Source organism: Schistocerca nitens, chromosome 6, assembly GCF_023898315.1.
Source record: "Schistocerca nitens isolate TAMUIC-IGC-003100 chromosome 6, iqSchNite1.1, whole genome shotgun sequence".
Lineage (NCBI taxonomy): Eukaryota > Metazoa > Arthropoda > Insecta > Orthoptera > Acrididae > Schistocerca > Schistocerca nitens.
In genome coordinates, this window is record NC_064619.1 from 174,683,546 (window position 1) to 174,708,719 (window position 25,174).

Below are 25,174 nucleotides of genomic sequence, written 5' to 3' on the forward strand. Positions count from 1 at the left end.
GACGCGGGGAGCTCTATTGTAATGAGCGCTGCCCAACTTAACACACCCAGTTTGGAAAATTCAAATAACGTACAGACAAATTTCTCTAATGAAAATGAGCAGGATACACAAAGTACGCCGGATTTATTTAATTCCGAAATAGTGTCTGACAGTATACATCCGACTGATAAACCTTTTTGTGAATCTCAGAATAACCAAATGGTTACGGAAAATGAGACAATTCCAGATCCACCATTGAACAGCACGGAGAATAGAGTAGGTAATAATGGGTTGGAACAACTTTTGGCAAGATTGCTACAACAACAGAGTGAAAATTTCAAACAACTTAATGAACAGGTCAGACAGCAGAATGAAAAACAAGACAAACTTAGTGAAAAATTAGATAACAATGATGTAAATCTCAAACAACTTAGAGAACAGAACAAACAAGATAACGAAAACCTTAAACAACACTTAAATGAAAAATTAGATAACAATTCCAGACAGTTAAGTGAACAAATTAGAGCCGTTGCCGCGCAGTGCCATGACACTAAGGAACAGTTACGCGAAGAAATTGAGGCTTGTTCACGAAAAAGTAGCGAAGAAATTAGGTCTGTTGCTCAAGAATTAAGGGAAATGCAAACAGCCACAACAGAAACACTTAGAGCGGAAATCAGTACAGTCGCTAAACAATGCTCGGAAAAGGCTACACAATTACGCGACGAATTTAAAGCAATGACAACAGAACTTTCGCGCACAATGGATGAAAAGATTGACGCGAAATTCGAACAACAGAACACACAGATTAACGAACGTCTTAGTCTTCACATACAGAACAGTGATACGCGTTTCCGCAAATTTATTGATGATCAAAATAAAGTAAAACGTCAAGTAATGGAAACAATCACTGCTCAGAGACAGGAAGACAAACGTAAAATGTTTGCGAAGGCAAAAACGTATATAGACAACAATATTGCTACAGTGTCCGACGAAATTAATTCCGTCAAACAGTTGAACGCGGAATTAGGTGATGAGATTTCGGATCTTAAATCAAAAACAGATACACACGCAGTAGATATTCAGTCAGTGACCGATAGACTCAAACAATTGGAACTAACACAGGATTCCGATGTTACAAAACTGAACGAAATTACACGTAAGTTGGAAAAACAGATTAACGCGTCCGATTCTAAAAACGATGATCAGGCAAAAATACTGACTGAAAAATATGATGAATTGGCCAGTCGTATTGATGCTATTGAAACTAATAATGACAATAAATCAGACGATACTTCACCGGTTGCATTTAATCAAACATCTGAATTTCAAAATTTACAGCAGACAATTAATGAAATCGATTCGTCTAATAACACGTTGCGTAGAAAACTGTCAAGTTTACAACAGGAAGTAACAGAGATGAAAAATATTTCAGTTAATAACACATCACAGCAGATACCACTTTTCGAACATTTGCCAGACTCACGCAGCGCGTGTAATTTGGGTAATCTACAGAGAGTAAGGGACTTAGATTCCGAACAACCACAGTTCAACAGATTCTCTTACAATCCTGAACCTGTTCCATCTCACAGAGATGATAATTTCGATTACAAACATTTTCTGTCAGTGAGAAAGTTTAAAATATTTAAAAACGACAGAACACAGATTCACCCGCTAGATTGGATACAACAGTTTAGCTTTGCTTTTCCACCGACTTGGCCTGTAACGCACAAACTGGAATTCATTTGCAGCTTTTTGGAAGGCGAACCGGCAACTCGTATGAGGCCGATCGCGAGGCAATGTTACTCAGTGGAAGAATTTCAGAATGCTTTTCTATCAGCGTATTGGTCGAAGACGACACAGCGCGGAATTAAAGATCAGTTAATCAGTTTACCGAATTATGAGAACTCCAATTTTCCCAGTGTGACGCAATTTTTTGAGCACATGGTGCAACAAAACCAGTACCTAAGTGAACCGTACAGTGAATCCGCCCTCATACAATTATGTATCTCTAAATTACCGCGGTCATTAAGAGTGTCACTTCTGACGGGTCAGCAAAAAGAAAACATTTCGGCATTCAGGGATCTGTTGCAGCTTTTAGAAGTGCAGCAATCGGATTATTCTTTTGTAAACAAAAATTTTTCATATAACAACCAAGGTCAACAAACTTACAGTAATTATGATCAGGGACGTAATTTCAATAGGAAAAGTAACAGACGCTTTAGGAATGACAACTACCAGAACTTAAATCACAGACAAAATACTAATTATCAATATCGTCAAAATTTTCAGCAACAGGAACCACCTTTTAGTAACAATAGACGTTTTCCACCACAACAGCATGAAAGTCAGCCGGTTGGAATACATAACCAACAATGTAATACACAAGGTCAACCCAACTACAATGTTTCGCCGCGTGCACGTATAGTCCCTGATACAACAAATAGTAACGCACGGCAGCAAGGAAATAACTACGTACAGAGAAGACAGTACTTCAATTCCTATCGCAATGCACCGTATAGGAATGACTATTACGATAGACGTAAAAATAATGAGGACAATTTTCAGCGTACATCTAACAACAGTCGGTCCTACCAGCAGCAAAATGATCAGCAACAACATATTCTTGTGAATGAACCCGATAGTAGGTATCATCCAGGGCGTAACACGTCTGGAAGAAGTAATAGAACTGTTCAAATTGTAGAAATGCCACAACATCCTCGTGATGATAATAATAACACGTCAGATAGAATCTGACTAGATACTGTACAGGACGCATCTTCCAATAACACAAGCACTAGTTTTGACACGCAAAATGTTGTTCACGAGAATGTAATTACGTTTGACGACATCAGAGACACTCTTTTGCAGGAAAAACCAGTTGTTCAGAAAACTATTTCACATCCTGTCATCGAAATTAAAATTGGTTCATCGAAATTTTCAGCGGTAATAGATTCCGGATCACCTATGTCAGTCATTAATGAGGAAACTTTTAACGAGTGTAACAAAGAGAATACCTATCCCACATTACCTTTAGGCAAAACCAAAGTGAAAGGAGCAGTATCAAGTAAAGGAGTAGACGTTAAATTACAGACGCATTTATCATTTTGCATTGGAGGTCATACTTTTCATTCAAATTTTTGGATTGTTCCTTTATTGACAACAGACGTAATTTTAGGTACTAATTTTCTCGTACAACACGACGCAGTGGTTGATTTTCAAAATTCTTATTTAATGCTAAAAGATGAAAATGTGCAATTAGCTTTAGAATTTCAGCATTCACTATCTGCAGAAGAACAAACAATTAACCGCACAGAGGTCATTTCCGCAACACGTAACATAGACTGTAGTTCATTGTTCACGGACACGTACGTACATAACTATAACATTCCAGACGAAGCTGACTACGACGTAATGCAGATGATTTCAGATAAAGTTAAACAAAGCAGTGCAAATACAGACGACGAGCGAACGCAATTACACAAAATTCTTTTACAACAAGCTCCAGTTTTCGACAACATTCCTGGTACTATGTCCGGCTTTATGTATGAATTTCAAGTCAAACAGCACGACACATTTAAAGCTAAGCATTATCCTATTCCGTATATTCATAGAGAGCAGGTTAAAAAAGAGTTGCAGGATATGCTCGACCAAGGAATTATAGAACCAGCAGTTAGTCCGTACATAAACCCGCTGCATATTGTTAAGAAAAAGGATGGCTCACTTCGCCTCGTACTTGATTCACGTCACATTAATGACATTATTATTAATGAAACAGATCGACCACAGACATTAGAAGAACTACTACAGAAATTTCACGGTACAGCAATTTATTCTACATTAGATCTGAAATCGGGATTTTGGCAAATTCAACTTCATCCAAATTGCAGAAAATATACAGCTTTTCTCTGTTTCGGCGACTGTTATCAATTTTGTAAATTACCTTTCGGCTTAACTATTTCTTCTGCAGCATTTATTCGCGGTTTGAACACAATACTTCCGACAGAACTTAAAGACAGAATTACGACGTACGTAGACGACATTCTTATTGCAGAAGCTAACTGGTCTGAACATAATCTGATTTTAGAACGACTATTGCAAACTTTCCATGCACAAGGACTCACAGTTAACCTCAGTAAATCGCATTTTGCTAAAACTTCTATAAAATTTCTTGGACACGTAATTTCAGCAGAAGGCATTGCGCCTGATCCGGAAAAACTTCAAGCTCTACGTGACATTACTGTTCCTACGACGAAGAAGCAATTACGCAGTTTTTTGGGTTTAATTAACTTTTTTCGTAAATTTATTCATCACTCTGCTTTAGACACGCCTAGATTATGCCAATTAACAGGTAAAAACACTATTTGGTCATGGGATAAGCAAGCACACTCTGAATTCGTGAACCTGAAACATGCTTTGTTGAATGCTCCACTTTTATCGCACCCAGATCTTACTCGAAATTTTTCCATTGCCACCGACAGTTCCAACACAGCTTTAGGCGTACACATTTTTCAGGAAATTGAAGAAGATGGCTCAATAGTAATTAAAAACATCGCATTTGCAAGCCGCATTTTGTCACCTGCTGAACGAAATTATTCCGTTACTGAACTAGAAACATTATGTGTTGTATGGGCTTTTACGAGATTTCGGCACTTTCTTTATGGCAGACATACCACCGTTTACACAGATCACAGAGCTATACAATTTTTACTTTCAGCTAAATTTACTCACGACAGATTAAGCAGATGGAAACTGTATTTACAAGAATTTAATTTTACGATTGTTCACATTCCCGGTACACAAAATGTTATAGCAGACGCACTTTCTCGTTCTCTCAGCAACAATCAGCAAGACGTAGCAACCAACTTCTGCAAAGCAAATTTCAGTGTCATGTACATTCAACAAGTTGCATTTGAAAATTTTATTTCATCATCATTACAGGACATAGCAAAAGAGCAAAGCAAAGACAATGTGTGGAAAGAAATTAAACACCTTTGGCAAGATAAGAATAATGTTACGATTAGAAACCACTACACTGTACGCAATGACATTCTGTTTCGCCGCTCTCATCCAGACAGTAACAATTGGTTATTATGCATTCCTGACGAACTGGTTAACAAATTAATCTGGTACACTCATTTGAGCTACGCACATTATGGAGCAAGAAAATGTTTTCTGATACTGAGACAGAACTGTTATTTTGCCAACATGGAAAAACGTATACGACGAGTTTTAGCGTCATGTAAAATTTGCCAGAAAGCTAAGTCTGACACCACTTCACATATTCCTCCATTATATCCCATTATACCAGTTAAATTAAGACATATGGCCGCAGTAGACATTTTTGGTCCAATTCCGAGAACTAATAGAGGTTTTTGCTACATCTTTGTCGCTGTTGAACTCACTTCAAAATTTGTTACCTTCACTCCGTTACGCAAAGCTACTGCTAAAACTGTTTCGAAAGCATTTGTAAAGCATTTCTTATTTCATGTAGGGCATGTGATGAAAGTAATTTCTGACAATGGATCACAATTTCGTTCTGTCATATGGACACGCATGTTACGAGCTAGAAACATTTCTCCGATCTATACATCTAAGTACCACGCTTCTTCGAACCCTTGTGAACGACTAATGAAAGAAATTGGTAAACTGTGTAGAATATACTGCCACAAAAGACATGTTAATTGGGACACACACGTACACTCATTTCAAGATGTAATTAATTCCATTCCAAATGAATCCACTATGCTACCTCCGTCTGTTATACTGAAAAACGTTGAACCACCAAACAAAATTAAAGAATTAGTAACATTTCCTACATCTCGTCGATTACGACACCACGAAATAATTGACATTGCGCTGAACAACATCAAACGTGCCGCAGAGCGCCGGAGAAGACAGCAAAAACAGGTTTGTAGACGCCGAGACTTTCACGTTGGACAGAAGATATTAGTACGTACACACTATTTATCCAGCAAATTAAAAGGTAAGTGCAGTAAATTTGAACTTCTATACGCAGGTCCATATCGGATTCGCAGCATTCCTCACCCTAATGTTGTACACGTCGAAACTTTGAGAACCAGGAAAAGTAAGGGGAACCATCATGTGTCAAACATTAAACCCTTTATCGAATGAAACCACTTTACGATGTAACATGCTATGAGGCCGTTTACACATTTTATGACCACTTATGCAATTATATTCACATGACTAATTACTGATGATTATCGTATTTTTTTTTCTTGGCAAATGCCCGGCAAGGTAAGGTTAGCAGGTCGCTCTTCTTGTCGTTACACATCAGACCGTGCATATTTTCCAGATGAACTTACACATTTTGTGACCACTTATGCAATTACATTTATGTGACTACCTATTGATGATTATCGTATTTTTTCTTGGCAAGTGCCCGGCAAGGTAAGGTTAGCAGGTCGCTCTTCTTGTCGTTACACACTAGACCGTGCATTTTTTCAGATGAACTTACGCATTTTATGAATAATTATGCAATTCTCTATAATGACGCATTAATTTTATCAAATTCTCTCTCCATTGAAGTCTTTAATTATCGCATCTATTAACTACACTACATATAAGCTGAACACAACGAATGTCACATTTTGTCTTTCTTATGTATGTACGATTGTTTTCATGTTCTGTTTGTATGCACTGTGAACTAGTTAAGGTATAACACACACCATTTGACTTTGACATTTTGCCTTGTGATATCTCAACATCATGACTGTTTTACATTTTCCTTTTTTGCTGCTGCATTACGATATTCTCTGTACACTTTTTGCCTTTAAACACTGTCTGTGTTTTGAGATATTACGTTTTCTGTCATGTTATGTTGTATGCTTAATTGAGTCACCATTAACCAGTCACTATTTAATGGGTATATGATTTAAATGCAAGACATTAATCTTTGTTCATCAATTTCAGAAATAAATGATGCGTACAGGAAATGAATTAAACAGAAGTGGGAATTTCACCTATGGAATAAACGAAAGAAGATGCAATAAGCTAATGAGGACGAGTAAATGGATCAGAATTAACAAGCATTAACCAGAATATATTATACACATCGCAGAATAGCAGTCTTAACTAATTTTTTCTTTCAGAATACAAAGCGATTGATGCAAGCTGTCAGACAGAACTACACATTTTAGTTTTAAGTGATGAAATATGCTAGGGATTAGGAATAGTTGTGTGATGAATAATGAAATGATTTTTGCAGATGATAATGAATGCTGATAATGAACAATGATGAAGAATATGGTACTATGAATAATGAAGTTTTTGTTTACAGGTGATGATAATGATGGAGTTATGATGATATGAATAATGAAGTTTTTCTTTACAGATGAGGATAATGTTGAAGTTATGTATTTATGCTATGTAGTTATTTAAGTATTTGTTGCAGTTTACTTTGACAGCAGGTGTTATATTGCGTAGTAGGATGACTGAAGGTTTTGGAAAGGACAGCTATGGAACACATTTTTTATACACATTTCACTACCTGTTAATTCGAAGTTCACTACTTTTCAGCATAGTCTGCGTTTCTTCTTTCAGTTCAATAATCCATTTTGTATTTTTCTTTCAGGAGAAGCTTTTTATGATACTTACTAAACTTGTTACTTATTATACCTGTTCTAGTACTTGCATTTTTCTTACCCACTTGTGTCTATCATTTATAAATGTGATAACCTTGCTATAGCTGACTCATGACGAATGACGTTACACAATCTTTTCATTTATAGGAACAACCTAGAAGCAATTTTTTCTCTTATTTCTTCTTGCTTTCCCTTATAATTACCCAAAGTAATGCATTGCTAGCAGAAAAAACAAAATGTATTAACAGTCCCAGATAATGTCACTAGTTTATGATAATTCTGAATAACACTGATCAGCTCTGAATAGTATGTCACTTGAATAATGACTTCTTAATGATACCTAAACATAATTGCCACTATCTATTGTAATGAGAGTACTTATTATGCCCATGCTTATTAATGCTACTAATGTTTTGTACTATTCAGTACTTGCTGGCCACTGAGTGCCCATAATTAATGTAATTACTTATTATGCCCATGATTATTAATGCTATGACTGTAATTAACTGATTTTTCTAATAATGATTTCTTAATGATATGAATAATACTGAATGATGAATAATGTTTTGTACTATTCAATACTTGCTGGCCACTGAGTGCCCATAATTAATGTAACTTATAATGCCCATGCTTATTAATGCTATGACTGTAATTAACTGATTTTTCTAATAATGATTTCTTAATGATATGAATAATACTGAATGATGAATAATGTTTTGTACTATTCAATACTTGCTGGCCACTGAGTGCCCATAATTAATGTAACTTATAATGCCCATGCTTATTAATGCTATGACTGTAATTAACTGATTTTTAATAATGATTTCTTAATGATATGAAGAATACTGAATGATGAATAATGTTTTATACTATTCAATACTTGCTGGCCACTGAGTGCCAATAATTAATGTAACTTAACGTTTTGTTAGTGTTTTCAATGATGACTTCCCATATTAATACTGAATGATGATAAATATTTTGTACTAATCGAAAGTTGCTAGGCCACTGAGTGTTAATAGTTACTTGTAAATATGTCATTTGAATGAGGAAAAATGTTTTCTAATACTCAATACTTGATGGCGATTGATTACCACTCTTGTCTTTAAATTAATTAATGAACATTTTTCTGTAATACTACATTCATGGTACAGAAATGTTCAATGACTAGAGTATGGATACCGCAAACTACTTATGTAATCACTAATCAAGACTTGTGTGTTAGTTAATGTCCTTCACCTTCTGACCTAACTACCTGAAATTATTGTAACATCCATTTGTCTTGTCCATCCTCATTATCATGGAGCACTATATTTGGTTTTGCACTAATTCTACGTTGGTGTGCCTCTTAAGAGCGTGGTGTTGACACGACATGCTGTCCACCACCGTAAGCGATGAAGACGTTATTCTGGTCCCACTGTTTGGTGTACCTGGTATACTGCCAAATGATAGTATGGAATACTACTACGACGTTTCACTGTCTTGATAAGCTGATAAATACTTCTGGGAACGGAACTGCAGATTGTATCACTTAGTTGTGATTCTGTGGAAAGATATGGACTTTCAGTGCAGCTATGTGCAAACTAAAGTGCTACAACCATGATGCAATCCTTCCTTTCCTATCCTAATAGTGAAAATCATTTTTTTACTAACACCATTTATGTTCATGGCATATACATTTTTTCTCGATTTGTTGAACTCTAGTGCGAGTACACTTGTGTCACTTGTCGACATGATTTTTGCCATTTGTTGTCAAAATACTAAAGACATTTTCGATTTGTTTTGAAGTGCAGTATGTGTGCACTCTTGTCATCTATATTGTATATACTTTTTGTGATTTGATGATTTTTTCTACTCTTGCGTTTATTTGTTATAAAAATGTCCAAAAGTTTTCAGTGCATGTGCACTTATGTGAATATGTTTTCAACTGAACTATAGTGCCTGTGCACTCTTCTCAATTTTCGATATGATTTGTGTTCATTCTGTATACCTTTTATGATTTATGTCATTTGTTACTCTTGTATATACATTTCGTCTTTTACTAATATGTTCTCCACTGCAGTGCATGTGCACTCATGACACTTGTCAACATGATTTTTTTTTTTTTTTTGCCTGTTATGAAACTGCTAAAGAATTTTTTAGTGTGTGTACACTTTGTTATCTGTCAAATAATTTGTATATACATCTTTCCTGATTTGTTTTGTACTTATATTTTGTCTTGTCTGTAATGTTTTGTAATCGGTGCATGCGCACAACATTCAATTCATGTGATACATCTAAATATTTTGTAAATGTTAATTAATTAAAAGAAAAATTTGTTACGATGGCAAGTCCAAATGACTCACCATCGCTGCCAAATTTTTGCCCCCCCAGTGGAGGGTTATGAAACACGTATGTTGTGCGGCAGCGATGCTGAGACATTGTAGAATCTCTGACCAGAGCAGTTGCGCTCGACTCGCAGTAGCGAGCAGTCAGTCAGTCTGCAGTAGTCAGTCCTCAGTAGTGCTTGGAGTCGGTTGCTAGCAGTAGCGGAGAGCAGTCGGCGGGCGCCGGCATCGCAATGGTCGAGATTCAGGACGAGGTATAATTTATTTAAATAAATAATCATGCAGCTTTGCGCTCATCAGATAATGTAACGAACAGTCATTGTAATTTAACTTTCAAAAATCGCCCCCAATAATAATCTTGATTTAAAAGCAATTTTTTGAGACAATCATTCAAATTTCCTTCCATTTCCTTTTAACAAAGATTTTTTAAAAGGTACTTCCAATGCTTTTCATGCAAGCGGCAGAGAACAATAAGAGCAGAATTTTGACATGCAGTTTCACTAAGGTAAGAAATTTATTCTCGTTTCGCACAGGGCAAACACCGACTTTTCGGTTGAATTGAGTTTAGGTTATCATTACAGTTTCATTATCATGGGATTAGCGTTCATTATTTAATGGGAACTTGTACTTGAGTCAGATAGCGAGCTTTCATTTAATTGTCTTTGCCATTAATATTCTTGTGGCGAGTTTATACTTAGCTGTGGCACCATTACTAATAAATATAGTCTTTTTTAAATTTCCGTGGGGAGGTTACAAGGTGGATGGTTGATAACGTCCCACTTGAAGGACTCAAGAAGGGCCGTTGTTCTGCGAGCAGAGTGAGGACGGGCGTTATCGTGCAAAAAAACTATACCGGAAGTCAGCATACCACGGCGTTTGTTCTGTATAGCCCGTCGTAACGTTTTTATTGTTTCACAGTACACGTCTTGATTAATGGTCGTACCACGTTCCATGAATTCAATCAACAACACCCCTTTGGCATCCCAAAACACCGTTGCCATCAGTTTTCTGGCAGAAAAATCTTGCGTGGCTTTTCTTGGTTTGGTAGGCGAATTTGAATGTGCCCACATCTTTGATTGTTCTTTTGTCTCAGGGTTCACGTACTTAATCCAAGTTTCGTCACCGGTCACGATTCTGTTTAACAATGGTTCTCCTTCGTCCTCATAACGTGACAGAAAGTCTAATGCAGAGGCCATTCTTTGAGTTTTGTGGTGGTCGGTAAGAATTTTGGGCACCCATCGTGCACAGAACTTACGGTAACCCAATCTTGCTGTCACTATCTCGTACAAGAGAGTCTTAGAAATCTGTGGAAAACCAGTAGACAACTCCGACATTGAGAAACGTCGATTTTCACGAACTTTTGCATCAACTGTCTGAACGAGTTCGTCAGTCACCAATGATGGTCTATCACTCCTCTCTTCATCATGAACGTTTTCTCGTCCACTTTTAAATAAACGTACCCATTCACGGACAACTCCTTCACTCATAACTCTTGGTCCGTACACGGCACAAAGCTCACGATGAATAGCTGCTGCAGAATATCCTTTGGCTGTAAAAAACCTTATGACAGCACGCACTTCACATTTGGCGGGGTTTTCTATTGCAGCACACATTTCAAACTGCCACAAAAACTAAACTAGCGCAGGTACGACGTTCACTCGAACACGGCTTGATGCCGACTGACCTGTTGAGTGCGTGAACGCACAGATGGCGTCGCTACTCCCCCCACAACCCGCACTGTGACCAATCGGAGGTTACTTTCTGAACCGTCCTCGTATATAAATGACCTAGTGGATAGTGTCGTAAGTTCCGTGCGGCTTTTCGCGGATGATGCTGTAGTACACAGAGAAGTTGGAGTATTAAAAAATTGCAGCGAAATGCAGGAACATCTGCAGCGGATAGGCACTTGGTGCAGGGTGTGGTAACTGACCCTTAACATAGACAAATTTAATGTATTGCGAATACATAGAAAGAAGGATCCTTTATTGTATGATTGTATGATAGCGGAACAAAACACTGGTATCAGTTACTTCTGTAAAATATCTGGGAATATGCGTACGGAACGATTTGAAGTGGAATGATCATACAAAATTAAATGCTAGTAAGGCGGGTGCCAGGTTGAGATTCATTGGGAGAGTGCTTAGAAAATGTAGTCCATCAACAACGGAGGTGGCTTACAAAACACTCTTTCGACCTGTACTTGAGTATTGCTCATCAGTGTGGGATCCGTACCATGTCTGGTTGACAGAGGAGATAGAGAAGATCCAAAGAAGAGCGGCGCGTTTCGTCACGGGGTTATTTGGTAAGCATGATAGCGTTACGGTGATGTTTAGCGAACTCAAGTGGTAGACCCTGCAAGAGAGGCGCTCTGCATCGCGGTGTAGCTTGCTGTCCAGGTTTCTAGAGGGTGCGTTTCTGGATGAGGTATCGAATATATTACTTCCCCCTACTTATACCACCCAAGGAGATCACGAATGTAAAATTAGAGAGATTCGAGTGCGCACGGAGGCTTTCCGGCAGTCGTTCTTCCTGCGAACCACACGCGACTGGAACTGGAAAGGGAGGTAATGACAGTGGCACGTAAAGTGCCCTCCGACACACACCGTTGGTGGCTTGCGGAGTATAAATGTAGATGTAGATGTAGGTTGTTATATGAGAATTAATCTGACAAGGATTTCTCAAAACTGACTCTTCCATGTACTGCTTGACTTTTGCTTTTGAACTATTCTCACCAATGTTTTTACCCACACTTAAGAAATGGTTGTTAAATACGTTACCTACTTTTGTACAGTTGGTTAAGATGGTTCCATTCTCTTTAATAGTAATACTACCTACCAAAAGGTTACTTTTCCTGTTTCTCTTCTAACAGCATTCCACAGTGATTTTATTTTATTGCCTGAATTGTTAATTTCATATCTAAAAGAGATATTTTATGATTTTCTGACCACATTTCTCAGTATGTTACAAGAATTTCTATAGTGTAAAATTACTTCTGGATCTTTAGTAATTCTTGTTGTGTCAGACAGGTTTCTTTTTCTTTCTGAACTGTCTGTAATACCTGTAATAACCCAACGTTTCTTTGAAAACTATTTGGTGTTACATTTGATAATTTTTGGGGCGCAAACTGATCTAAAAGGGATATAAATCTATCCAGAAATATGTTGCAATTACTATTAGCATTTGGCTCATTATATACATCTCCCAATTAACATTTCTTAAACTTTCTGTGAAGTGCTCTGCAGATGCCAGGCTGACCAGCCTTACATTTTTACTTAATGGTTTCTGAACTGTACACCATGCTATGTTTTGTAAGTAAATCAATTTTGCATCATTGTCTGATAATCCATTTATCACAGGGAAAGCATGTTTTAGTTTTACATCCTCTTATTGTCTATTACAGTGTTACTGTCTTCAGTTCACTTTTCCTATAACAATTGCTTAGGATGTTTACATAGAAATCACCACAGATGAACAATTTTTTTTTTTTGACTGACAGACAGCATAGCACAGTAAGCAGTCAAACTTTTTTATGAATCTCTCCCAATCTCTTAATAGGGACCTGTACACTGTTGCTCATATCTAAACTGCATTATCTAGCTAAAGTTCACACGCACGAACTTCAAAGTTCTGATGGATACAAAATTAGCTTATTTCTACAGTTTTTTACTTATACCCTAGTTTTGTGTAAATGGCAACCCTTCCTTTATCCCTTCCCCCTACTTATATCTCCAGAGGAGATCACGAATGTAAAATTAGAGATATTCGAGCGCGCACGGAGGATTTTCGGCAGTCGTTCTTCCTGCGAACCGTACGCTACTGGAACAGGAAAGGGAGGTAATGACAGTGGCACGTAAAGAGCCCTCCGCCACACAACGTTGGGGGGCTTGCGGAGTATAAATGTAGATGTAGAAATAACCGCACGTTCAATTTCTTAACGATGTGAGGTTTGCTGGTGACATTAAGGGGGCAGGAAGTCAAACGGGCTGACTTGGAGCAGGAGGGGCACCACACGACATTTTAATTTCCACTGTCCATACTTTTACAAATAAATTCATACAACTTTGTCAACATGACCAGGAGGGATTCAGAATTCACACTCTTAGCAATGTAAGTTCAAAAATATAACAAAATAATTTTTTTTTACGTGTGAAGTTTCATCAATTTTCCACTTACTATTGGCTGCATTTGTTACTATAGGTGCACTTTTTTTCATAAGTAAGAGAGATTCTTCGATGAATTTTGCACAGCATACAAACCATACTTACAGGTGTATGAAACTCTAGAATTTTCCAAATCTTTAAAAACTGTGGTAAAAATTGAGAAAATTAACCATAAAATTTGAGTTTTTTTCTAAACATGAAGTTTAAAATGTAACAGCTCAATCATTTTTTCATTAATTAAATAAATTCTAGAGTTTCATACAACTGTAAGCATGGTTTGTATGCTGTGCAAAAATCATCGAAGAATCTCTCTTACTTATGAAGAAAAGTGTACCTATAGTAACAAATGCAGCCAATAGTAAGTGAAAAAATGATGAAACTTCACACGTAAAAAAAATATTTTGTTATATTTATGAACTTACATTGCTGCTGTTGTTGTGGTCTTCAGTCCTGAGACTGGTTTGATGCAGCTCTCCATACTACTCTATCCTGTGCAAGCTTCTTCATCTCCCAGTACCTGCTACAACCTACATCCTTCTGAATCTGTTTAGCGTATCCATCTGTTGGTCTCCCTCTACGATTTTTACCCTCCACGCTGCCCTCCAATACTAAATTGGTGATCACTTGAAGCCTCAGAACATGTCCTACCAACTGATCCCTTCTTCTAGTCAAGTTGTGCCACAAAATTCTCTTCTCCCCAATCCTATTCAATACCTCCTCATTAGTTATGTGATCTACCCATCTAATCTTCAGCATTCTTCTTTAGCACCACATTTCGAAAGCTTCTATTCTCTTCTTGTCTAAGCTATTTATCGTCCACGTTTCACTTCCATACATGGCTAGGCTCCATACAAATACTTTCAGAAACGACTTCCTGACACTTAGATCTATACGCGATGTTAACAAATTTCTCTTCTTCAGAAACGCTTTCCTTGCCATTGCCAGTCTACATTTTATATCCTCTCTACTTCGACCATCATCAGTTATTTTGCTCCCCAAATAGCAAAACTCCTTTACTACTTTAAGTGTCTCATTTCCTAATCTAATTCCCTCAGCATCACCCGACTTCATTCGACTATATTCCATTATCCTCGTTTTGCTTTTGTTTATGTTCATCTTATACCCTCCTTTCATGACACTGTCCATTCCGTTCAACTGCTCTTCCAAGTCTTTTGCTGTCTCTGACAGAATTACAATGTCATCGGCGAACCTCAAAGTTTTTATTTCTTCTCCATGGATTTTAATACCTACTCCGAATTTTTCTTTTGTTTCCTTGAATAACATCGGGGATACGCTACAACCTTGTCTCACTCCGTTCCCAACCACTGCTTCCCTTTCATAGCCCTCAACTCTTATAACTGCCATCTGGTTTCTGTACAAATTGTAAATAGCCTTTCGCTCACTGTATTTTACCCCTGCCACCTTCAGATTTTGAAAGAGAGTATTCTAGTCAACATTGTCAAAAGCTTTCTCTAAGTCTACAAATGCTAGAAACGTAGGTTTGCCTTTCCTTAATCTAGCTTCTAAGATAAGTCGTAGGGTCAGCATTGCCTCACGTGTTCCAATATTTCTACGGAATTCAAACTGATCTTCCCCGAGGTCAGCTTCTACCAGTTTTTCGATTCGTCTGTAGAGAATACGCGTTAGTATTTAGCATCCGTGACTTATTAAACTGATTGTTCGGTAATGCTAAGAGTGTGAATTCTGAGTCCCTCCTGGTCATGTTGGCAAAGATTTATGAATTTATTTATAAAAGTATGGACAGTGGAAATTAAAATGTCGTGTGGTGCCTCTCCTGCTCCAAGTCGGCCCGTTTGACGTCCTACCCCCCTTAAGAAGTGACTGCGATAGCAGGCCGACCGTATGCACGTCTCTAGGGAGAATCGGAGACAGGAACAGTTCAAAGTGGCACTTAAATTAGCGTCGCCAGTTGCAGCGATAGGCGAGGCTAAAGCGTGTGGTGTGGGAGAGAGACAGGTGCCACGTAGACGCCGCCGCAAAGTATTGTCTTGCCACTTGAGCACACAAGACCGGCCGCGCAGTACCTGTAGTTGGCGTGCCAGTCGACCTGGGCGCCAGCGCTGCCGGCGGCCGCGTCCAGGTACCGGCGGACCTCCGCCGGGGTGGGCTTGACGGTGCGGTCCAGCAGGTCGCACGTGCTGAATACCACGTAACCCACCAGGTGGCGGCCGGAGCCGAAGACTGCGTGCTGCTGCTGGCCGTCCCCTGGACACTCCGAGGCGCCGGCGGTGGCCACCAGCCACAGCAGCAGCGGCAGCACAGCTGGCGGTCTGGCGCGCATTCTGGGAGGCACTGCGGGCGGCCGAGACCGCGGGCCGGCAGCGCCCCTCCAGAGCCCGTCTGGCTCTTCTCACTCCACATTCCCACGCCACTCTGCCTTATCGGCCGCGTTGACGTCGGCACAGGGAAATGGATCGCACTACACAGGGCCCCTTCTGTCTTACAGCTACGGCCGCAGAGACTCGGCGTCTGCAGCCGGTGTCTGCTTGCAGCCGACTGCCTGCTCGGCGGGCTAGTCCCAAAATAGGTGTCAATGACACCTCCCGCTAGTCCATAACGCACACGGGTACTCCAGCTTCTCTTTCTTTCCTCACGCATTTGCCTAACGGCATCTTACGTCCGACTGTATTAGCCGATCAGTCTTTTACTTGGTCTTCACAATCACTGATTGACGTGGAAACGTCTATTCTCTCGTCGGTCGAACTTTTTTATATGACAAAATTCCGTCAGATATGAACTGATCTTCAAAAAATGGTTCAAATGGCTCTGAGCTCTATGGGACTTAACTTCTGGGGTTATCAGTCCCCTAGAACTTGGAACTACTTTAACCAAACTAACCTATTCCAGTCCCAAAGAAAGCAGGTGTTGACAGATATGAAAATTACCGAACTATCAGTTTAATAAGTCACAGCTGCAAAATACTGACACGAATTCTTTACAGACGAATGAAAAAACTGGTAGAAGCCGACCTCGGGGAAGATCAGTTTGCCCGCATCTCGTGGTCGTGCGGTAGCGTTCTCGCTTCCCACGCCCGGGTTCCCGTGTTCGATTCCCGGCGGGGTCAGAGATTTTCTCTGCCTCGTGATGGCTGGGTGTTGTGTGATGTCCTTAGGTTAGTTATGTTTAAGTAGTTCTAAGTTCTAGGGGACTGATGACCATAGATGTTAAGTCCCATAGTGCTCAGAGCCATTTGAACCATTTTTTTTTTTTTTTTTTTTTTGAAGATCAGTTTGGATTCCGTAGAAGTAGTGGAAAACGTGAGGCAATACTGACCTTACGACTTATCCTAGAAAATAGATTAAGTAAAGGCAAGCCTACGTTTCTAGCATTTGTAGACTTTTGACAATGTTGACTGGAATACTCTCTTTCAAATTCTGAAGGTGGCAGGGGTAAAACACAGGGAGCGAAAGGCTATTTACAATTTGTACAGAAACCAGATGACAGTTATAAGAGTCGAGGGGCACGAAAGGGAAGCAGTGGTTAGGATGGTGTGAGACAGGGTTGTAGCCTCTCCCCGATGTTATTCAATCTGTATATTGAGCAAGCAATAAAGGAACCAAAGAAAGGTCGGAGTAGGTATTAAAATCCATGGAGAAGAAATAAAAACTTTGAGGTTCGCCGATGACATTGTAATTCTGTCAGAGACAGCAAAGGACTTGGAAGAGCAGTTGAACGGAATGGACAGTGACTTGAAACGGGGATATAAGATAAACATCAACAAAAGCAAAACGGGGATAATGGAATGTAGTCGAATTTAGTCGGGTGATGCTGAGGGAATTAGATTAGGAAATGAGACACTTAAAGTAGTAAAGGAGTTTTGCTATTTGGGGAGCAAAATAACTGATATTGGTCGAAGTAGAGAGGATATAAAATGTAGACTGGAAATGGCAAAGAAAGCGTTTCTCAAGAAGAAAAATTTGTTAACATCGAGTATAGATTTCAATGTCAGGAAGTCGTTTCTGAAAGTATTTGTATGGAGTGTAGCCATGTATGGAAGTAAAACATGGACGATAAATTGTTTAGAGAAGAAGATATTAGAAGCTTTCGAAATGTAGTGCTACAGAAGAATGCTGAAGATTAGATGAGTTTATCACATAACTAATGAGGAGGTATTGAATAGAATTGGGGAGAAGAGGAGTTTGTTGCACAACTTTACAAGAAGAAGGGACCGGTTGGTAGGACATGTTCTGAGGCATCAGGGGATCACAAATTTAGCATTGGAGGGCACAGTGGAGGGCAAGGATCGTAGAGGGAGACCAAGAGATGAATACACTAAGCAGGTTCAGAAGGATGTAGGTTGTAGTAAGTACTGGGAGACGAAGAAGCATGCACAGGATAGAGTAGAATGGAGAGCTGCATCAAACCAGTCTCTGGACTGAAGACCACAACAACAACAACAATAACGACCTAAGGACCTCACACACATCAATGTCCGAGGCAGGATTCGAACCTGCAGTCGCGCGGTTCCAGACTGTAGCGCCTAGAACCGCTCGACCACTCCGGCTGGCAACTGATCTTCCCAAACACTTTTTTTTATGTGAAAACATTCACTCGTCAGTCGAACTTTTGTGTGTGACAGAATCCCGTCAGAGGTGAACTGATATTCCCAATCAGTTTTTGACGTGAAAACATTGATTCGCTCCTTGGTTGAACTTCATAAGTACGAGGGTCGTTCAATAAGTAATGCCCCATATTTCTTTCGCAGAACATATTGATTTTTAAGAGTTAGAACGTCGTGGCGATATACATCAACATGTCTTGCCCAAGTCGTATTTCTCTACGTAGTCTCCAGTCTCCATCACGCTCTATGGCCGTACGGAAACGTTATGGAAGAGCATGTATTCCCTGATGGTAAAAGCTCTTTTCCTGTAGGTGTAGCTATGTTTTCATTGCGTGACTGACACTCTAGTCACCCTCAAAGTGTGGTCTCCTTAGAGTATTTTCAAGCAGCCCAAAGAGATGGAAGTCCGAGGGTGCCAGATCTGGACTATAGTCTGGATGACGCAATGATGTCCAACCCAATTTGGCGATGTGTTCCCGGGTTCTCAGACTTGTGTGTGGGCGTGCATTATTGTCTTGAAGCAAGATTTCTGCTGGATTCTTGTCCGTACGAACATGTCGGAAACGGTTCTTGAGTTTATTCGGAGTCTTCATTTATGCCTCTGAATTGATGGTTGACCCCCTTGGCATCACGTCCATGAGCATGACGCCATCACAATCCCAGAAGACTGTCACCATGACTTTTCCTGAAGAGGGGGTCGCCTTGACTTTCTTCTTTTGTGGTGAATGAGGATGATGGCGCTCCATGGACTGCCTTTTTGTTTCCGGCGCAAAGTGGTGCACCCAGATACCGTGACAGAAAGGCTTTTCCGTCGGTCTCAAAACGCTTCAACTATTCAGATGAAATGGCCTTTTTTTTAATCTTGTGGTCCGCTGTGAGCAATCGTGGAACCCATCGTGAGCACCTCTTTCAATATCCGAGAGCCTTGATCCTTGCAGACGCACTTCCAATGCTGACCGACAACTGTAGAGCCAGTTGTCGGGCTGTGATGAGCCAGTCGGCACGAATAATGGGGTCCTCACGATTAAGCATGTCTGGAGTAGTGGCTGTGACAGGACCTTCCCAGCGTGGCTGATCATGGAGCTCTGTTTCTGCATTTCCTGAGGCTGTAACTTTCTATCAACTGCAGCATCAACATACATTGCCAACAAACGTTTATGGGTGTTCACCACGGTTTCTTTTTCTGCACACAAGAATTCAATAACAGCACGTTGCTTGTAACGTGAGTTCTATGCAGATGCCATTTTGACGCTGTACTACGGCTCTGCCTTCGGCCACAACCGTCCGTAACTTCACCGACGCACAGAACAAACGTCAAATGTGAAGCACGAACAAGGACGTTTGTCTGTGACTATTAATGGCGTTTTTAAAAAAATATATGGGACATTACCTATTGGACTACCCTCGTAAATTACGCTTCTTTTACTTTTATCCCGAAGTTTTTACAAGAAATCTATAGATCCGACCCGAACTGTACAGACAGAAATATCTTCGTCTTGAGCCGTAAACATGACATTTTAATGGAACGGCGAACTTCACTGAGCTGGGTCCACAACTGCGAAAATTTGTTTGACTGATTTCATATAAATTGCAGCTGTCGTTTTTTTCTTATTTGTAACTGTTGTACAGTTCCGTTATTGGACCATTTTCAGATATCCTGGTAAACTGAAACAACACGAACTGAGTGCATAAACAGTCGGTTAAAGGTTAACACAGAGACCATTCAGATGACAAAAATTATTAGGATTAATAAAAAGTTACCGTCCAGGAATTCGGCGGTGGCACATTGTCCTGTAGTGGTCTTTGCACGTTATACTTGAATGGCCATTGTGGTTGGGTTGTGAGTGCAAATGTCGTCGGTGTCATTACTCACTGTCACCATCACGATTAAGAGGATGTACGTCACACATTTAAAACTGTATGTATTTCCACGCACCGTGGCAGACGACTTACGCCAGGGGCGGGAAAACGTTGCACGCGGCTCATGAGCACACAGCGCTGCACGTGTGCTGCTCGCGTGCAACCGTCGAACGGAGCAGTGGCGACAGCCGGCAGGTTGCCGCAGTGTAGTTCCAGGCTAAGCTGCGGACGTTGAAGCGAAGCGACCACTACGTAGTGAATTTCAGTAACCGGAAAATGCAGAGTGAATCAAGGAAACGGAGAATTGGAGATTTGCTATCTTTTAAAAAGGAATGGGAGAATCATTTTTTCTCTGTGCAAAAACGTGAAAATTGGAAATGTATAATATGTGACAGTATTCTCGCTGGTCAGCGGAAGTTTAATATTGAACGCCATTATAATAAATTTCAGTATGTTGCCGTTCTTAGTGCAATAAAAGAGGAATTTCTCAAGTGATTTGGGGATATATCTTACTTATCCCAAGGTCTTGAATAGTTCTCGAGACAATCTGCTGTTTCTGTAGATGATATTCATCCCAGTTTGCAAATGGAATTAATAGGTCTACAGCGTAATTCTCGTCTGAGAGACAGGTTCCTTTTGGCAAGACGTGTGATAGATTTTTATCACGACTTTCCACAGCAAGTTGCCTCGTCTCCATCGTGAAGCCGCGAAGATAATGTCAATGTTTGGCTCGACATACGTTTGTGAGAGATTTTTTTCTGTTATGAAAATTAATAAGTCTCGGTTAAGAGCAAACATCAGTAATGAAAATTTGCGTAACTGTTTGCGTTTGTCTGTATGTAGAAATGTTGTTCCAGACATTAAACGTATTGTAAACTCCACCTGTGATAATTAAATAAAACGTATCGTAGGTAATAGGTACTCTTTCAAACGATGATTACTTTCAAGCACTCCTACTAACCTTATTCCTTCATTCAATAAAGCAGGCCAGGAAACAAAACGCATTACAGAGGAAGAAGCGGAGAGACGGTATGGTGGGGAGGGGAGAGAAGCGGGTGGCCAGCTTGCCCCTGTGTGCACGCAGAACACCTGTTAACTGCACACGTGCATGTGCACCGCACACGTGCAGAATTCCTGCCCGCCCCTGACATACGCGTTTTCACCGCACAATGGTTAATCTGGGCATGGCACTACGGGAAACGCTGTTCTTACGCTAAGCTACACATAAAGGGATGAATACGATATTGCATTGGCTGTCTTGTTCAGAAGTACAATGAAATGATCCTTCAGACATGCATACAATTCTGAGGAACAGACACTGCGGCGACTACAGCCGTTATGAAATACGGGAGTTGTATTCGCATTTGCGAATATGGACGGCCATCAGCTGTATAATGCAATGATGACAGTGAAAATTTGTACCGGACTGGGACTCGATCCCGAATTTCCCACATATCGTAAGCGCTCGCCTTACCATTACGATATCTGAGCACGCTCCACGTGGCTCTGAGCACTATGGGGCTTAACTTCTGAGGTCATCAGTCCCCTAGAACTTAGAACTACTTAAACCTAACCAACCTAAGGATATCACACACATCCATGCCCGAGGCAGGATTCGAACCTGCGATCGTAGCGGTCGCGCCGTTCAAGACTGAAGCGCCTAGAACCGCTCGGCCACCTCTGCCGGCACGCTTCACATGGTTGACAACATATGGAAGTCTGAGTCTGGCCTTGAAGCGTACTTGGATAGCCTAATGGTAAGGCGATCATCCGCGATAAGCAGGAAATCTGGGTTCGAGTGCCACTTCGAGACAAACTTTTATCGTCGTCATTCCATTATACAGCTGAAGGTTGCCCACTTTCGCAACTGCGAATGCATTTCGCTGGTACAGGGGTGATGTCCTCAACACTCAGAGATGACATAGACTTGTGTAATTACCAGCCTGTATCTGTCGACTTACTTCGTGAAGAGTTAGGACCGGTGAGATAAAGTACATAAAAAGGTCAGGCTGTCTAATTTACAGTTCCACTAAAATAAAATTCATTGAACAGTTACCCTTACAGTTATATAGTAAGACAGAACCACCACAACTTACGATTTCATGGCTACTTATTCCCCCGTATTGTGACCGCCTGTAACTGTCACCATAGAGATTATAGCGCATTCTGAGGCCCTGCAACGCCTCGTCATAGAAAAGGGGCAAAATGTTCCAGACATATTTCGCTTTGCAAGCATTTCCACTCATAAGTCTATCAGATTGGTTCCTTAGATGAGTATACATTTCTATCTCCTGCGTAACGTCCATTACTTCACCTCTGTGCACCTTCCGCAAAATCTGCATTGATTTATTAATTATAAGCACTCTTTCTTGAACTCCTTTAAATATGCAGCATATGCAGAAGGCTCATTGTTACATATCGTCGTGAGCTTCTTAAGCCGGCTGCTGACCTTCGTTCCCGTTTTGCCAATATTGTCACGTCAACCATACCCAAGTTCAAATCCGAAGGCAAGGTTGCCAATGAAGCACAACTGTTAGAACTATAGTTGTTCTCTACCAAAACCACTGTTAGGTACTTTTGGTACAGTACATAAATGACATAGTAAATTGTAGGATTACCAGTGCGTTGGGTGGCTTTGGTATGGAAAGAACTGACTGTGCAACAGAGAAGCTGGGAGCATACGACTTCAGGGTTCTTTTGCTTGTTTGTTTTGTACATAATTAGAACCTCACATGGTTCAGTGCTAGACCACTTCGTGTTTTATATCCATTGTGCTGCTTCTCTGCACTCACCAGGACGAATGGACGAAAATGGGTTCTGGTTTGGTGACAATGCAATTAATCACTTGGTGGCTGGACACATCTACTCATCCATCAGGGAGAGCATTTGGACGTTTAATCTTATCTGTGACAACAGCTTGAACACGTTGATATTCAGTGTTGAGCAATGTGGTACCGATGGCATGATGGTAAGGTGGCTTGTATCCGGCACTAATTAAACGAACAGCTTTCCTCCAGTACTGGTCTCTAATGTCGATGATGAGGCTCCTGAAGCATAAACAGCTCTAGCGGCGAACTTGTCTGTGTCTGTCAGATATTGTTACAAGTGTCCCCGATGAAACTGATGAAGTGGCGTTAGAGAGACTAGGCTGCTCTTCAGGTGAGGTTGAAGACATTGTACACACCGACACTTCAGTAATTGTTTTAGAAGCCGTCCTCGAAAGTTTTCCTAAACTCTGTAAAGATTTCTGAGCCACACGTTTGATTGTTGATAGAGTCTACACTTAGGAGGTTTTCTCGTAGACGTAGAGCAAGTGCATTATGACATAAGCACGTTCCACAGACATCACACGTGACTTTTGTCTTGTTTTCAACGGTTCTCGTACAATTCTCACACTTCCAAACGAAGACACATGATCAAGTGCGTTGGTCGCTTGCTAATTTCCCCAGGTTTTGCGTCCGTTTATACAGTACATGGTTATTACAAATGACTGAAGCGATTTCACAGCTCTACAATAACTTTATTATTTGAGATATTTTCACAATGCTTTGCACACACATACAAAAACTCAAAAAGGTTTTTTAGGCATTCACAAATGTTCGATATGTACCCCTTTAGTGATTCGGCAGACATCAAGCCGATAATCAAGTTCCTGCCACACTCGGCGCAGCATGTCCCCATCAATGAGTTCGAAAGCATCGTTGATGCGAGCCCGCAGTTCTGGCACGTTTCTTGGTAGAGGAGGTTTAAACACTGAATCTTTCACATAACCTCACAGAAAGAAATCGCATGGGGTTAAGTCGGGAGAGCGTGGAGGCCATGACATGAATTGCTGATCATGATCTCCACCACGACCGATCCATCGGTTTTCCAATCTCCTGTTTAAGAAATGCCGAACATCATGATGGAAGTGCGGTGGAGCACCATCCTGTTGAAAGATGAAGTCGGCGCTGTCGGTCTCCAGTTGTGGCATGAGCCAATTTTCCAGCATGTCCAGATACACGTGTCCTGTAACGTTTTTTTCGCAGAAGAAAAAGGGGCCGTAAACTTTAAACCGTGAGATTGCACAAAACACGTTAACTTTTGGTGAATTGCGAATTTGCTGTACGAATGCGTGAGGATTCTCTACCGCCCAGATTCGCACATTGTGTCTGTTCACTTCACCATTAAGAAAAAATGTTGCTTCATCACTGAAAACAATTTTCGCACTGAACGCATCCTCTTCCATGAGCTGTTGCAACCGCGCCGAAAATTCAAAGCGTTTGACTTTGTCATCGGGTGTCAGGGCTTGTAGCAATTGTAAACGGTAAGGCTTCTGCTTTAGCCTTTTCCATAAGATTTTCCAAACCTTCGGCTGTGGTACGTTTAGCTTCCTGTTTGCTTTATTCGTCGACTTCCGCGGGCTACGCGTCAAACTTGCCCGCACGCGTTCAACCGTTTCTTCGCTCACTGCAGGCCGACCCGTTGATTTCCCCTTACAGAGGCATCCAGAAGCTTTAAACTGCGCATACCATCGCCGAATGGAGTTAGCAGTTGGTGGATCTTTGTTGAACTTCGTCCAGAAGTGTCGTTGCACTGTTATGACTGACTGATGTGAGTGCACTTCAAGCACGACATACGCTTTCTCGGCTCCTGTCGCCATTTTGTCTCACTGCGCTCTCGAGC

At 40.5% G+C, this 25,174-nt stretch overlaps 2 protein-coding genes across 2 annotated transcripts in view; one reads left to right on the forward strand and one right to left on the reverse strand.

The window, feature by feature from the left end:
• Positions 1-16,402, reverse strand: part of LOC126262375 (uncharacterized) — a 103,956-nt gene extending 87,554 nt beyond the window's left edge. The window contains exon 1 of the mRNA XM_049958971.1: positions 16,113-16,402. Within this exon, the coding sequence (XP_049814928.1) occupies positions 16,113-16,369 (257 nt within the window). The 5' untranslated portion in view covers positions 16,370-16,402. The remainder of the gene's footprint in view (positions 1-16,112) is intronic.
• LOC126263277 (uncharacterized) overlaps positions 1-25,174 on the forward strand; it is an 881,511-nt gene that overhangs the window by 348,127 nt on the left and 508,210 nt on the right. The window lies entirely within an intron of this gene.